General features: G+C 41.5%; 2 protein-coding genes across 2 annotated transcripts in view; both read left to right on the top strand.

The window, feature by feature from the left end:
- The window catches only part of LOC103362696 (protein sidekick-1-like), a gene marked incomplete at its 5' end in the record, with an annotated part of 63,050 nt that extends 51,038 nt beyond the window's left edge, over positions 1-12,012 (top strand). Inside the window, 3 exons of the mRNA XM_008289128.1 lie at positions 4,125-4,319; positions 10,884-11,085; positions 11,883-12,012. Coding sequence (XP_008287350.1) covers positions 4,125-4,319; positions 10,884-11,085; positions 11,883-12,012 — 527 coding nt within the window. The remainder of the gene's footprint in view (positions 1-4,124; positions 4,320-10,883; positions 11,086-11,882) is intronic.
- Positions 12,013-12,468: 456 nt separating this feature from the next.
- The window catches only part of LOC103362694 (protein sidekick-1-like), a 35,930-nt gene continuing 32,430 nt past the window's right edge, over positions 12,469-15,968 (top strand). Inside the window, exons 1-2 of the mRNA XM_008289127.1 lie at positions 12,469-12,594; positions 13,510-13,608. Of these exons, the coding sequence (XP_008287349.1) occupies positions 12,480-12,594; positions 13,510-13,608 (214 nt within the window). The 5' untranslated portion in view covers positions 12,469-12,479. The remainder of the gene's footprint in view (positions 12,595-13,509; positions 13,609-15,968) is intronic.

The following is a 15,968-nucleotide window of genomic DNA, read 5'->3' as shown; positions in this document are numbered from 1 at the left end:
TGAAAGAGTCCTTTTGAGCAGCGCTCTCTGCTGTTTTTTTAACTGTGTATTAATATCCTTTCATTCTGCTGCCAACTCCCTTCTCTATTTTTCTCTCCAGTTCCAGGCCCCCCTGTCAGGATGGTGTTTCCAGAAGTTCGATTGTCATCCGTTAGGGTGGTTTGGCAGCCACCCGCATTCCCCAACGGCATCATATTAGGTACAAAAACAAACACACACATGTACAAAGGAGCAGATATTTGAAAGCAACGTTTAAATTGTAATCTGTCGTTTTATGCTTGTAGTGAGAATAGATTTATTTTGAATATAGCACAGAGTTCAGCTCATAGAAGAAATGATTTAGTGATTTTAAACACGTGCGCGCGCACACACACACACACACAGACACACACACACACAGCTGTGATCTTTCAAGGAAAAGAAGAAAGTACAAGCCGTAAAATGGAAAAGAGCTTATTCTGTTTCTAGCTGTCAAACAAGGGTCAGCTCTCTTTTCTCTCCACTTCACTGCTGAAGTTGGTTGCTGTTTATGCATGCTTGTGTGTGTGTGTGTGTGTTATCGAGCCTGTAACGCATATAAGCGCTGAAGACACCTTTCCAAAAGCATACAAAGCTTTATATTTAAACGCGTTTAGATTGACGCAAAGTGCTTGTTTCTGAAACTGCCAAGCACAGCATGCAGAGTGAATTACAAGGGACAGATTAATAAAGAGCAAAAGAGGAATGTGTGATCTGCTGAGCTGGAAATAGAGACCAGAAGGGGCGAGACATAGATGGAGATGTATAGAGGTGAGAGGAGGGACAGGTGTGTGTGTGTGTGTGTGTGTGTGCGCTGAACATGGGGAGAGGGGTGGTATTTGTCCTCTCGGTGGGGGAGGGAGTCGAGCAGGACACTTTGAGTGATGTGTGACTGTATTGTTAGAGGGAGGGTATTTAGTGCGACACCACTCTGTGACAGAAGGATGAGTGGGAGGGCAAATCTCTCTCACTTTCTCTCGATCGCACAGACACACAAAAACATGCAGTCCTGCTGTGTCCTTGCTGAGTGCGTTGTGTGTGTGTTTATGCAGATACAAATAACTGTAGCGTACCAGTTTCTTCAGTGCTCCTGACTGCCTCATTTCTCCTTGGGTTCTCAATCCATGGGGGACTGACACAGAAGGTGGACGGAGGTGAAACGAGACCACAGAAGGTGCACAATCTAATTTGGCACAGCGCAGTGAGGCATTTGTGTTTTCTCATGACCTTTCTATGAATATAATACAGCCACACACAGGAACTTTGCAGCGACAAATAGAAGCTGCATCCCTGTTGCATACTAATTATAATCAATAGTATAAATAATAATGGTAATCTTCATCTATAGAGCTCTTTTCAATGTCAAACTTACAAAGTGCACCACAATTAAAAATAGATAAAAATGCAATTTTGTGTACAAAAACCAACAGTGTTGGAAAAGGTGAAAACATTTCTAAAAGAAACATTTCTTCAAAGGAAATTAAAACTCAGTTATAATCAGGGAAGGCTCTCTGATAAAAGTAGTAACTTAAAAGAGATCACTGACTGAATAGACCTGATTTCCTCCAGCAGATCGTTCCCAAGCCTTGGGGCCCCGACTGCAAACGTTCTGTCTGCTTTAGTTTTTAGACAAAAGACAGCAGAAAGACCTTAATGTGCATATTGTCAGTGATATCAAGAGGTTAGAAATATAGCTGGAAGAGGCCATGAAAGACCTTCAAAGTATCAGTAAAACCTTAAAATGTGCCTTAAAACATGTGTAAAGAGGCTAAAACAGGAGTGATGACATCTCTTGGTTCTTGGCAGCTGAGCTTTCTGTGTCTTTACAAGTTAAGACATATTTTAGAAATATTTCTCAGGTGAGAAACAGCAAGAGTTAAGTATTAACTGCATTCATACACAGAGTCACAAAATAAAGTCCACAGTTTACCATTTGTGAATATTCCAAAAAATATCGATGCTTACTAAAAATATAAACAAAAAAGGCTTGATTTTTTGAGTGTACTGTTGATTTTAATTGCAGTGCTCAAAGGAAATGGAGGGGCTGCTACAATGGCTGAACAATTTGTCTCTTTGTGAAGTTTAATTGCCATTTAAGAGGCATTTAATCAAAGTTTCAGTTTGATGTCCACCACGCCATCCATCTACCCCTACCTGCTGCACAAAGCTGTCTACCGCACAGACGTTTGTATACTATCTGCAAAAATATGAATATGATTGAATATTAAACAGCGTATTAAGAAGCCAAAATGCAGCAGTGGTTTTGGCTCATCGAATATTTGGTGTGCTGCACTCATTTACACACAGAAAATCCGAAAGCCGTACAAGCTCTTTATTAGTGCGGCAGTTTAATCAGGGATGGATGGATGATTAGTTTCTCTACACGAGAAGGAAAACATTAAGAAAATATCACAAATTAGAACAGTAGCAATAAACACAGGAGTAAATTAGTAAACCAAATCAAGTCATCAATATCCCCACTAACTTTAATTAATGCGTCCATAATTTTGGCATTTAGTACATCTTTAGGGTTTACTGAACATAAAGTCTAATGTGAATGCAGTACAAAACAATCCATTAAACAATTAAAGGAAAACATGAAATATTAACCAAATTAACTAAGAACGCAAGTGTGGAAAGCGTTTTTTTTTTTTGTTGTCTGTCGTACCTTAGTATACGTCTTTGGGCAGCATTCAGCAAATGGTTGAGAGGAAAAGGACTAACAAGGCTAAAGGATGGGCTTGTATATTTCTCAGAGCCATAGTGGAAAACCATCCATGAATCTTGTCACTAAAAACGTCCTCCAAGATACACAACACGTCACATCAATGTGGCGGAAACTATAGAAAAACACCGTATACACGTGTGCTGTGTAGAAATGAATCATGGGAGATGCAAAGGGAGCAAAGAGAGATTTAGTGTCACAAAACATACTGTGGCAGCCACCTGCTAAGGCAGCCACAGTTTCACTTCGAAGCTTTCGGCTCTGAAGTACCTCGAAGGACAGCGAGTACTAAGACTTTACTGTCATTCAAACTGTTTTTCATTAACATAGACAAGGCCAGTGGAATTTATTGAAAAGCTAAAAGCAAAAAGAAAAGAAAAAAAAACTATATATGCAGTAGATTCACGTTCTCAGTGCAGTGTTCCAGGAAGAAGTGTCCTATACAGCACATGTTAAACCTTAAGGATTAAAGGTGAAGAGGACACAGTCACTTCATGCAACAGAGATTTCACCTCTTGTATCTGACAGCAGTGATGTCCTAATGATATTCAGTGCAGAACGTAATGCCACGCTCTGACCCAATTGTTGAGATGCAAGAGGATTTGTGATCTAGCTGTTATCCAATAATCTTCCACACGCGGCATTCACATTAACATACAATCAGACTATCTGATGAGATTATCACCCACACAACCAGATTAGGTGCCTCTGAGCAGATTATTATCCTGACAGTCTCACTGTGAACTAATCACATCCACACACTTGTGCTTTTCTGTCAGTTTGTGGATGCACGAGAGTGTGCGAGTGTGTGTGTGTGTGTGCGTCTGATGTATAGTACAGTCTTCATAATAAGAGCCTTTGTGAGTGACCAGTGGCCTGTGGAAGGCTCGGATGGGGATCAGTGATTTGAGTGTGCGTGTATGTGTTGAAGGATGTTAGTCTTATTACATGGCCTAGTGCACATGAGACAGAGAAGCAGGCACAAGCCGTGTGCACCGTGGGTCACAGCCAAGGGTACAGAGGAGAGGTTGGATGTTTCTATAATGTCAGTATAGGAGGATGTGACAATGTGCTGGAGTGGAATCGTCTTTGAGAAGCATCGAGAAAAGGAGCTACATGTATGGAAATGTAGTTTCAGGACCTGCAGAAAAGCAGGTTCGTTTGTGAGTTTTATTGTGGAAATGAGGCTGCGTGATGTGGCATTGTGCAACTATGTTTTCAGGGCTTTTCCTGTCTCACGTCGTGCTATCTTTGATTCCTGTGGGCTGTCTGATCCGAAGTAGACCACAAAAACACACAGAAACACGTTCGCACACAAGAATTTCACACAGATTTCAACCACCCTCCCCCTCCTTCTGTCTTCCCTTCTGTCCCTCACTAGGCTACCAGATCTCCTACCGCCTCGACAGCAGGGACCCTCAGCGCTGGACCACAGTGGAGGTGGGCTCCAACGCTCGCCAGTTCACCGTCACAGGACTTGCCGCTGAGCAGAGCTACGTGTTCCGACTCACTGCTCGCACTGCCGTGGGCTGGGGCGAGGAGCAGCAAGCTCTGGTTGTTACCACCGAACGCAGAGGTAAAGGACAGACGCGTTAGCTGTCTTCAGAATCTCATTTGTCTGTCTAATTTTAACCGCCGCTGTTTAACGTAGAAGGAACACAACCTGCATGACCACTCAAGCTGCACCTCAAACATGAGGTGCTGAGAGTAATTCGTGTTCGTCTCCGGTCATTGACTAAACCCCCAAAAACGTATCTCTGCCAAAGTTACATTATTAAAAGTTTCTCTATAAAGATAATCCCTTTAGGCTTTAAAATTGATTAAAAATACCTCTACATCGTCGCTTCTTTGTGAAGATCTAAAAGTTCCCCTTTTCTCTCCATGCAGCCCGTCACTGCTCACTGCAGCTCGACCATCTTCCATACAACTCTGCTCAGACACTGTAAACACACTCTCCACAACATAATGGCAAGTTGTAATATTGGAGAAGTCCAGCTATACATGTTCAGACTGGAAACTAATTATGAAGAAAAATAATGTTACAGAAAGCCCCCCACCTCCCCGCAGGCTGATGGGAATAAGTCCTTAAGTTTGTCATGAATGAAGCATTAGAAGTCTGAATCCGTGTTTCTGAGACTGTCTGTGGAAATACTCATCCATTGTGTTGACTGCTCAACAACTTTGCAACGTGTTAACAAAAAACAGACGGAGATCGTGGGGTTGAGAATCATCTCCACCCTGGATGTAATGACCAAATGTCAAATGCAGCTTTCACAGATGCGGTTCGACTCGAACACCAACGGGCCTTTTTAATGCTGAACGCTCAAAGCAGCAACAGGTGTCGTCAAAAACATCAATGAAGATAGCTGAGTTATCTCCATGACAACTGACCAAACAAATGAAGAGCAGAGTGTTTGTGAAATATTAAAGAGCAAAAAGCTTGTACAAAGCTTGTATCTTCTGAACACACTCAGCAGGAATGTTGAACATGAGTCAGAGGTGGAACAGATTTGAGCGCTTCATCCAGAGGAGGCGGTGGTAGATCACCGCTGCTGGTCTTCAGTTATTCTGTAATGATGGCTGCATTCCACACGTGTCAGTATCAGAGCTTCATATACAGGCTCACTAATAGGACCATCTAGGACTCCTAAATGGGACGGAGTCGTCATGAAGGCTTTTAGTTGTGCCGGTGCTTTTCTTGCCGTGCTGAGTCAAAATGTGCGCGGTGGAAACGACCTACAGGGACTTGATTTTGCTGTGTTTGCAGTGTGTAGCTGATGGTTGCTGATGCTGTTGCTTGTAGCTCGGGAAAGATTTATAAAATTTGCAGCAAGCTGTAAAGATTTCAAATGTGTGTTTTGTATGTGTAGTTATTGGAGAGGTGTAGAATAAAACCTGTTCGTCTCCTGAAGCTGAGAGAGATATAACAAGAACAGTATGATCTAATTCCAAAACAGTGCTAGTAAAGCCAGTAGAACAGGCATTGTCTTCTGTTTTCTATAAAATATTCTCTGCATTGCTGGATAATTCAACACAAATAAAGGGATGTGGGCTCGGAAGCTTTGACCAATGATCAGTAAAATTAACTTTTGTCAGGCAGCCCCACATATCACACCACAGCAAAGCAATAATCTGTAATGCAATTCACTCCGAATTACAGTAATGCACAAGGAAATAAAATGTGTTAAATAAAGCAAATTAAACATGAAGCTCTATGAAGCTTTAAGATGGAGTGACTTAATTAACCTTATAAATATTACCAAAATGTTTAGCATTGAAAAGGACTATTACTGCAGACAGCCATAATGATTTTGTAATTATTTTCCTCTGTGTTTTTCATGTTCAGTTTTAAATACAATAATCCCGCTAAAAGCATCTGGAAAGGTTAGGATTTAACATTTTAAAATGTAATGATCTCTGCAGCCTCACTGTGAGCTGTAATGTGTTGTGAAGTCGTCACACAGATAAAGTCCAGGAAAGAAAAGCAAGCAGAAGACTCAGGCAGGAAGTTATCAGCGCTGCTTCAACAAGTAGTTTGTGGTTGGACATGCAGAGCCCATTGTTACTGGGCACTAAATATTAGCACAAGATAAAAAGTATGACCTTTTCAGTATGTGGGACATTATATATACAGAACGAGATGAAATGACATTTAGAAACACCCGGCAGTAAATGTAGATATTGAAGTTAGCAGGTATTAGGCCTCCTGCAGAGGTATAATGAGAGTCAGGAGTTCAGAAGATGACCTGCAGGTCTGTGTAACAGTAGTCAATTAAAAAGGGAGGGGTGGTTCAGCCAGGTTTTGCGAAAGTATCATGAAAAATTGTAGATTATTACACCAAATCAATTTGTGCCTTTCAGTTTGTGTGTGCCTTCCACTGAACAAGCCGATATGAATAGCCTCGTTCAGCGAGACGGGTTTATTGGCTGTTCTGACCAGCTGCCTCGCAAAACTACTTGCTACGTTCTCACAGCACCACGATCTGTTGTGGGCGGATTGAAAATGTACAGTTAGTAGGTGAGAATGAAAATGACTCTTGAATTCTTTTTTTTTTTTTTTTTTCCCAATGAAGAGAGAGAACAGACCATGAAGTCAGATCTGAACGCCATAAATCTTAGATTCGAAACTCAAAGGAGCTGCTATTGAGCAGCACTCTACAATTATGGTAACTGTGTCCTTTAGAAAAATTGCTGCTAATTTCCCTTTAACATTTCATCTCATTTTAGCAGTCTGTGGCCTCATCACAAAGTATAAACTACAACAAGAGTTTTGCAGCAGACACAGAGCCAGACAGTGAGCGTGACAGTCCGTGCCTGTGGTGAGATGTATGAGGTGTATCAGCGGCTCTACCTCTCCTGCTGTTTTGCCTCTTAAAAACCTGTAACAGATGAAGTATATCCTCTGACAAAAATCTGGCCACTGACGGCCAGAAAGGAAGAACGGATTTTTTTGTGCCGTGATGTGACTTTTAAAGAGGTAAAGTGAGCGAGCGGCGCAGCTCTTTTTTCCTTCAATTCAGAAACAAATATAAAGTGAAGTTTTTGTCCTTCTCACGTTGCAAGGTTCTGATGCTTTTATCTCATCTTGCCTCCACTCTCACCTCTCCGACTTCCTGCTTCAGTCAGTCACTTCCACGTCTTCGGCTGGCGGAGGATTCAGTGTGTCTCATGCTTTCATGTCCCTCCAACGGTTTACAGTTTACATGCGTTTCAACTGATCGCGATCAGGGCGACGTGCAGACTGTGTACGTGGTGCTGGTGTGTGTTTACTCATAGGTTTGGTAATGCAGGTGTTTTTTTGGTTTTTTTTGCTTCATGAAAGATTTTTGACTGAATGATCACAAGAGAAGTTAGCATACCGCAGCAAACTGACAGAAGAAGCAGAGAAACAGATAGCTCACGCTAGGAAGGCAGGAAACAGCAGTAGACAATAATGTAAGCAAGCAGCAGGAAACTGGGTTGTGTGATGTGTTTGTTTAAAAACCAAATGAACCAGCAGTCACTAAACAACAACACGAATGTCTTTAGGAGCATAAAGAGTGTGTCAGGGTAAATATATCTATTTATTTCAATTAGGATTTAATTATTTTTTATATTTAGTGTCTCCACAAAATTTGAGGTTGCAGTTTCCCCCCCTTTTAGTTTCCCTTAAGTTGCTTTAAAGCTGCTGAAATCCTGCTGCTCCTCCCCGACCGACAGTATGAGCTTCTTCCAACTCTTCATTAATATTATATGATTATTACTTTGAGAGACTGAACACTGTTTGGATACACAGCATTAGTTTGTAATGACCGAATGACACTGCTTGTTATGGGGATGAAGTTACAGTTTTAGATTTATCATTTCTATATGCCCTCCTCTCAACTCACTGCAGCTCAGCACACCAGCTCACCAAGACTCTGCTCAGTGGCACGTTGTAATATTAGAGCCATGCATGTTTGTAGTGGAATCTGATTCCGAAGAACAAAAACAACACAGAAAAGCTTCACCCTGCAAACTGACCAGACTTGTTCCTTCAGTTTGTTGTGTATGAAACCCTGGAAGTCGTTGTTTTTTGAGACTGGTGGTGGTGACTGTATATTTAGATGTGTCTTCTAGCATCAAAGAAACATCATGCGGACATGTTGACAAGGCAAAACTTCATTTTCACCAGAGGGATTCTTTAACCCTCTGAACCTAAAAGTCGTTTCTGCATGTTCTTTTTTCTGGTTTTTTTTTTGCTCCTGTCACACTTCCTCACTGCGGGCTCCTTTTTCTGTGCAACAAAAAGTCCTGCACTTCTAAGAAAACAGTGCAACCACGACTAGATGGAGAGAGAACTGTTGTTTTTTCCTAATCTGATTCGTGTGAATAAGTAATTTCTGCGATTTTTAAATAAGCCGTGTAGAATAAAGTGATTTTGATAAAAATGTAAAATGTCAACCTTACATTTGGCCCCTTCCTTACTAGCTGTATGACACCGTTTAACTTTTGAATAAAATCTAATAATGTTTGGAAACACAGCAAAAGTTTTTAATGACCATCTCGCCAATGTGTTACTGCTTGGTATGAGGTTAAACTGTAAGGGTTAAAGGCATCGTGTAAAGCTCTCCTCACTGCTTAACTGTTTTACCTTAAGCTACAAGCCATAAAAGTCAATACTGGAAGTCTATTATACAAATACAGTACATCGATTTATGCTGTTTTCGATGTGCAATAGCTGCAAGCACAAAACTGGCATATCATCACCTTAAAAAGTTGATACAGTGAATGTGTTGGTGCTCTAATTACACATTCAGTGCATATGGAGGAACATTAGCATTTATTTGAGGTGGAGTTTCTGGCCAGCTGATTAATTTAAACCATCAGTCGTTTGAAAATGTATCCTAGAATTCATTATAAGAATCACTTGATAAAAAGACAAGAAGAGAGAAAGATTTAAGTGGCAGATGGTGTTGAAGATTGACCGCTCCTGAGTTAAGAAGAGCAAATTCACCAAAGTGAAACATCACTTTAAAAATGAAGTTACAGTGGTTCTGGTGTCTCTGTAGGCTAACGCATGAATAACTTTGGTAGCACACAGACTTTGATATATGTCATCCCTGATCTCTCTCTCTCCAGCTTTCTGTCAGCAGAGCAGCACCGTGTATGTCTAAAACACTAAAAAGCCCCTATATATATATATATATATATATATGTGTGTGTGTGTGTGTGTGTGTGTGTGTGTGTGTATACATGTGGGTGTGTATATAATAAACTATATTTTAAAATGCGAGAGTTTAATGAATTATTGTAAAAACCTGGAATCATGATGTCAGATACTCTGTTCGCAGCTATCGGATTGTGTAGTGCATTTTAATTGGATCAGATATCATAACATCCGCAGCATCATTATCAGGATTTCTCGAGAATAGAATTCAGTGGTTCTCTGTTCCACTTCAGTAGCATAATGGCCCATTCTTACTGTGAGATAGTCAGAATAGCCTAATAGAGATTTCTTTCTGATGATGCTGAGGAGACCAAGTTAAACCCCTACAAAAAGAAAATTGTCTTTTTGAGCGTGCATGTAGGGGAGTATGCGTGTGAGGCTGTGAGAGGACGCATGCATGCGGTAGAGAGGAATCTCTTACTACAGAGATTTATCTGTGCCAATGTTTGTCTCCGAGAGGAAGGAAACTTCTAAGGTAATGGACAAGACGTAATGTTTAGCTTAATATATGCCACATCTGGTAGCATCCCGGGGTTTCTCTCTTCTGCACCTCACTTCAACCGCACTCTTAGTCCTTTGTGTAACAGTAATATGTAAGAGCTGAAAGGGCAGCGCAATTACGAGTTTATTATCGAAACATGATCTTAACTGTGGGACGGAACAAAAGGAGAACAGACAGGGAGACACAGATGGTATCAGAAAAACAAAAGAGGATAGAGAATAGGCAAATTTTGAAGGCAATGAAGAATAGGGGTGTGAAGGAAGGAGACAAACACATTTGACTCAAATTACTTGTGATAAGGATGAATGAAGGAAGCCAAGCCTGTGTTGTCGTCAGTGTGTGTGTGTGTGTGTGCGTGGTTGTGTATGTTTGAGAAAATAAGTGCAGATTAATTAAACTTCAGAGAGAATCGATAGTGCTTTTATTTCTAGACCTAATCGATAACCTGATGCCCCTGAAATTAGACGGTTATGCCCCCAGCCGTGTGTTTTTGTTTGTGTACGAGCACATGTGTGTACACGCGTCGACTAATCACACAGCTGTGAACACAGTTGTACAAAGATACTGACTCCCAGAGCCATCTTTCATCTTGTAATTGAATAGCAAAAACACAGACCAATACACGCACACACGCAATCTGTTGAGAAATAGCTTCTTTGATGCTGCAGTAGTTAGATGTCTTGTTTCATTTAAGCCTGTGAATGCATTGCAAACTCTCACACTGATGCATATGTGGCATAAATGCAGCCTGCCCGTGTCCCATCTTACTTGGTATTTGCAGTGTATATTTAAGAATATCAGCCAAAGTGTTTTTAATTTCTGGCCCTGTTTTTGCTCTTCCTCTTCAATTCCCCTGTTCTCATCCTTGTCACATCATTTATTCTACTCTCTCTCCCTCCCTCTCTCATGTTTTTCCCTTGCTTCTCCCAACCTCTTTACCACTTCCACAGAGCGTCCCCAGCCACCCAGGAAGCTGTCTGTTCCACAGGATGAAGTTGAAGCCCGCCGACTCCGCCTCCACTGGGTGAACGGCGGCTCAGGCTCCTCTCCGCTGAGGTACTTCACTCTGCAGGTCAAGGAGCTGCCTAGCGGGGACTGGAGCACACACACAGCTGACGTCCCACACAACGTGACCACATGGACCGTTGACAGGTACACACACAAGCATACATGTGATATTGATGGTGTAGCGAATACATCAAGCCTCGAATGTGTGTAGGAGCGTGTGCTGAACTGTAGAAAGAGCAACACTTGCCTAATATTGTGTAATTCCCCTTCACACTACCGAAATAGTCCTGACCGATCGGAGCATGGATATTGTGTTCTTGTGGGGTTTGGCACTGGGTCATGACAATGGATTGTTCTGCATCGTTCAGATTGAGATCTGGGGAGTTTGGAGGCCGACTCTATGCCTTGGGCTCTTTAGTGTGTTCCTTAAGCTGGTCCTGAGCAGTTCTTGGCGTGTGGTAGAGGTTGGGAGTGCTGTTGGCATGTGGGGGTGTTGTTGGTCGACAACAGTGTTTAGGTGGGTGGTACATGTCAAAGTAACATCCACATAAATACCACAAATCAAGGTTTCCCAGCTGAGCATTGCAGTATTTATTCGTTTCACCTGTCATTGGTTTGGATGTTGAGGATGATTGGTTTATAGTCTTTTTTCTCTTTTAAAAAACTACAACACAAGGGCTAAAGTAAAAGGAGAGATTTGCTGTAACCTAAACTACAAATGGTCAGCATCACTGCCTACAAAAGCCACGGTGCAATGTCTCTTATCCAGTGAAAGTGAAAGTCAATGCTGGTAAAACGATGTGATTGATCTTTGCAAATAAGAGAAGAAATATAACAGCTTCTTTTTTGGAAGAAGAACCAAAATCCAGGTGACAGAACAGACCCAATCATAGGTGCCATTAAATCATTTTTCACTTTCACACATTTTCACATTCACCCAGCAATAAGGAGAGCAGCATGCTGCAACAGGCTGAGCTGGACAAACACAGCAGAATACAGAAGAAAATGGGTTCAATTTTGATCTATGAAACTATTAAAACAAGCCTGGATCCGCCTCGATACCAAGCCTGAGGATGATCTTGGGACATCCCCGTTCTCATTAAAAAATAACTGAGCTTGAAATAGTAACATTAAAACGTTAACTTGTTGCTTGTGTCTGCCTAACACCACTAAGGGAAAGGCCTCCACTGCAGACTACATATGTGACCCATCTGCACGGAATCAGTCACACTGCACCCTGGACTGTATTCGAGAATTACGTTAGCACATGATAAAATATTGATTTTGGGTTTATTACTTAGATCAGTCCATTTAGTTNAAACATAGAATATCAACAGCTTTAAAGGTACAAAACCAACACTCAAGAGGGCGTAGACTGCAGGATGCATATGTTCATTGTTATACATTTTGTTGATTGTGTACGTGAATTAAATGTGCGACATGTTTGTATTTGTCACCGTGCGCAGGTGTTGTACAGCGAGAAAGGCTCTGAAGGTCCCCCAAGTGTTGAGGTGGCAGAAGGAGAGGGGAGTGTGTCAATGCTCCTCGGTGTCCTCCAGAAATACAGAGTGTACGTGCTGCAGGTGCTGGCGTACACACGGATGGGAGACGGCCCCCCCAGCAACCCCATTCTGATCAGAACCAAAGAAGATGGTAGGATCTCTGTCTGATCACTGGCCTCTGTGTCCTATAGTTTGCTCAGAACATTTGCCTTTTTCAAACGTCTGTAGCTGTTTTTCACATCCTTACACTTCTATTGTCAGAGCGCACACATATGTTGCTATTTGCGATAACGTGTGCCATGGTTACCAGATGTCTTCAGATGCACAGATCTGGTAACCATGGCAGACTCTTCAGAATGGCAGCAACCCGGTCTGGGCTTCACTCAATGATAAAACACAAGCACACAGGCGTGCACACACACACACACACACATACAAAGACTCACATTTGCTCATTAACGCACATACAAGAAGAGTCTCTCTCACACACACACACACACACACACACCTCCACTATCAAACAGTGTCACGTCTGAAAAGTTTTTCTCATTTCAGGATAAAACAAGAAGCAGGGAAGTCAATTCCCGTCAATGTATAATGAACCTCCATCCTGTCTGTCACACACACACACACTTACTGTACAGATACACACACACGTGCACACCCTCACATTGACATGTATTTGCTGGTGTGGAACATGTACTTTTATCAGGAACAAGACAGAGTCGGTGTGAGGTTGAAAGAAAATTACATTTTCTATTTTTAAGTGCCTCTTAAAAATGTGTAAGACTCTCACTCAGTATATACTGTCTGTGTGTGTGTGTAGGTGTGCGTGTGTGTGTGTGAGTGTGTGTCTATGTGTGTGGCGAGCATATGCACATACATCTGTGAGCTTTAGTGCCATCATGCTAACATATTAGAATGTAAGAGCCAGATGCTGAGGTACTCTCTTTCTCATTACAGTTCTGAAAGAGTCCTTTTGAGCAGCGCTCTCTGCTGTTTTTTTAACTGTGTATTAATATCCTTTCATTCTGCTGCCAACTCCCTTCTCTATTTTTCTCTCCAGTTCCAGGCCCCCCTGTCAGGATGGTGTTTCCAGAAGTTCGATTGTCATCCGTTAGGGTGGTTTGGCAGCCACCCGCGTTCCCCAACGGCATCATATTAGGTACAAAAACAAACACACACATGTACAAAGGAGCAGATATTTGAAAGCAACGTTTAAATTATAATCCGTCTTTTTATGCTTGTAGTGAGAATAGATTTATTTTGAATATAGCACAGAGTTCAGCTCATAGAAGAAATGATTTAGTGATTTTAAACACGTGCGCGCGCACACACACACACACACAGACACACACACACACAGCTGTGATCTTTCAAGGAAAAGAAGAAAGTACAAGCCGTAAAATGGAAAAGAGCTGATTCTGTTTCTAGCTGTCAAACAAGGGTCAGCTCTCTTTTCTCTCCACTTCACTGCTGAAGTTGGTTGCTGTTTATGCATGCTTGTGTGTGTGTGTGTGTGTTATCGAGCCTGTAACGCATATAAGCGCTGAAGACACCTTTCCAAAAGCATACAAAGCTTTATATTTAAACGCGTTTAGATTGACGCAAAGTGCTTGTTTCTGAAACTGCCAAGCACAGCATGCAGAGTGAATTACAAGGGACAGATTAATAAAGAGCAAAAGAGGAATGTGTGATCTGCTGAGCTGGAAATAGAGACCAGAAGGGGCGAGACATAGATGGAGATGTATAGAGGTGAGAGGAGGGACAGGTGTGTGTGTGTGTGTGTGTGTGTGCGCTGAACATGGGGAGAGGGGTGGTATTTGTCCTCTCGGTGGGGGAGGGAGTCGAGCAGGACACTTTGAGTGATGTGTGACTGTATTGTTAGAGGGAGGGTATTTAGTGCGACACCACTCTGTGACAGAAGGATGAGTGGGAGGGCAAATCTCTCTCACTTTCTCTCGATCGCACAGACACACAAAAACATGCAGTCCTGCTGTGTCCTTGCTGAGTGCGTTGTGTGTGTGTTTATGCAGATACAAATAACTGTAGCGTACCAGTTTCTTCAGTGCTCCTGACTGCCTCATTTCTCCTTGGGTTCTCAATCCATGGGGGACTGACACAGAAGGTGGACGGAGGTGAAACGAGACCACAGAAGGTGCACAATCTAATTTGGCACAGCGCAGTGAGGCATTTGTGTTTTCTCATGACCTTTCTATGAATATAATACAGCCACACACAGGAACTTTGCAGCGACAAATAGAAGCTGCATCCCTGTTGCATACTAATTATAATCAATAGTATAAATAATAATGGTAATCTTCATCTATAGAGCTCTTTTCAATGTCAAACTTACAAAGTGCACCACAATTAAAAATAGATAAAAATGCAATTTTGTGTACAAAAACCAACAGTGTTGGAAAAGGTGAAAACATTTCTAAAAGAAACATTTCTTCAAAGGAAATTAAAACTCAGTTATAATCAGGGAAGGCTCTCTGATAAAAGTAGTAACTTAAAAGAGATCACTGACTGAATAGACCTGATTTCCTCCAGCAGATCGTTCCCAAGCCTTGGGGCCCCGACTGCAAACGTTCTGTCTGCTTTAGTTTTTAGACAAAAGACAGCAGAAAGACCTTAATGTGCATATTGTCAGTGATATCAAGAGGTTAGAAATATAGCTGGAAGAGGCCATGAAAGACCTTCAAAGTATCAGTAAAACCTTAAAATGTGCCTTAAAACATGTGTAAAGAGGCTAAAACAGGAGTGATGACATCTCTTGGTTCTTGGCAGCTGAGCTTTCTGTGTCTTTACAAGTTAAGACATATTTTAGAAATATTTCTCAGGTGAGAAACAGCAAGAGTTAAGTATTAACTGCATTCATACACAGAGTCACAAAATAAAGTCCACAGTTTACCATTTGTGAATATTCCAAAAAATATCGATGCTTACTAAAAATATAAACAAAAAAGGCTTGATTTTTTGAGTGTACTGTTGATTTTAATTGCAGTGCTCAAAGGAAATGGAGGGGCTGCTACAATGGCTGAACAATTTGTCTCTTTGTGAAGTTTAATTGCCATTTAAGAGGCATTTAATCAAAGTTTCAGTTTGATGTCCACCACGCCATCCATCTACCCCTACCTGCTGCACAAAGCTGTCTACCGCACAGACGTTTGTATACTATCTGCAAAAATATGAATATGATTGAATATTAAACAGCGTATTAAGAAGCCAAAATGCAGCAGTGGTTTTGGCTCATCGAATATTTGGTGTGCTGCACTCATTTACACACAGAAAATCCGAAAGCCGTACAAGCTCTTTATTAGTGCGGCAGTTTAATCAGGGATGGATGGATGATTAGTTTCTCTACACGAGAAGGAAAACATTAAGAAAATATCACAAATTAGAACAGTAGCAATAAACACAGGAGTAAATTAGTAAACCAAATCAAGTCATCAATATCCCCACTAACTTTAATTAATGCGTCCATAATTTTGGCATTTAGTACATCTTTAGGGTTTACTGAAC

This window comes from Stegastes partitus, unplaced genomic scaffold, assembly GCF_000690725.1.
Source record: "Stegastes partitus isolate 25-593 unplaced genomic scaffold, Stegastes_partitus-1.0.2 Scaffold594, whole genome shotgun sequence".
Lineage (NCBI taxonomy): Eukaryota > Metazoa > Chordata > Actinopteri > Pomacentridae > Stegastes > Stegastes partitus.
This window is presented reverse-complemented; position numbering and strand designations above follow the sequence as displayed.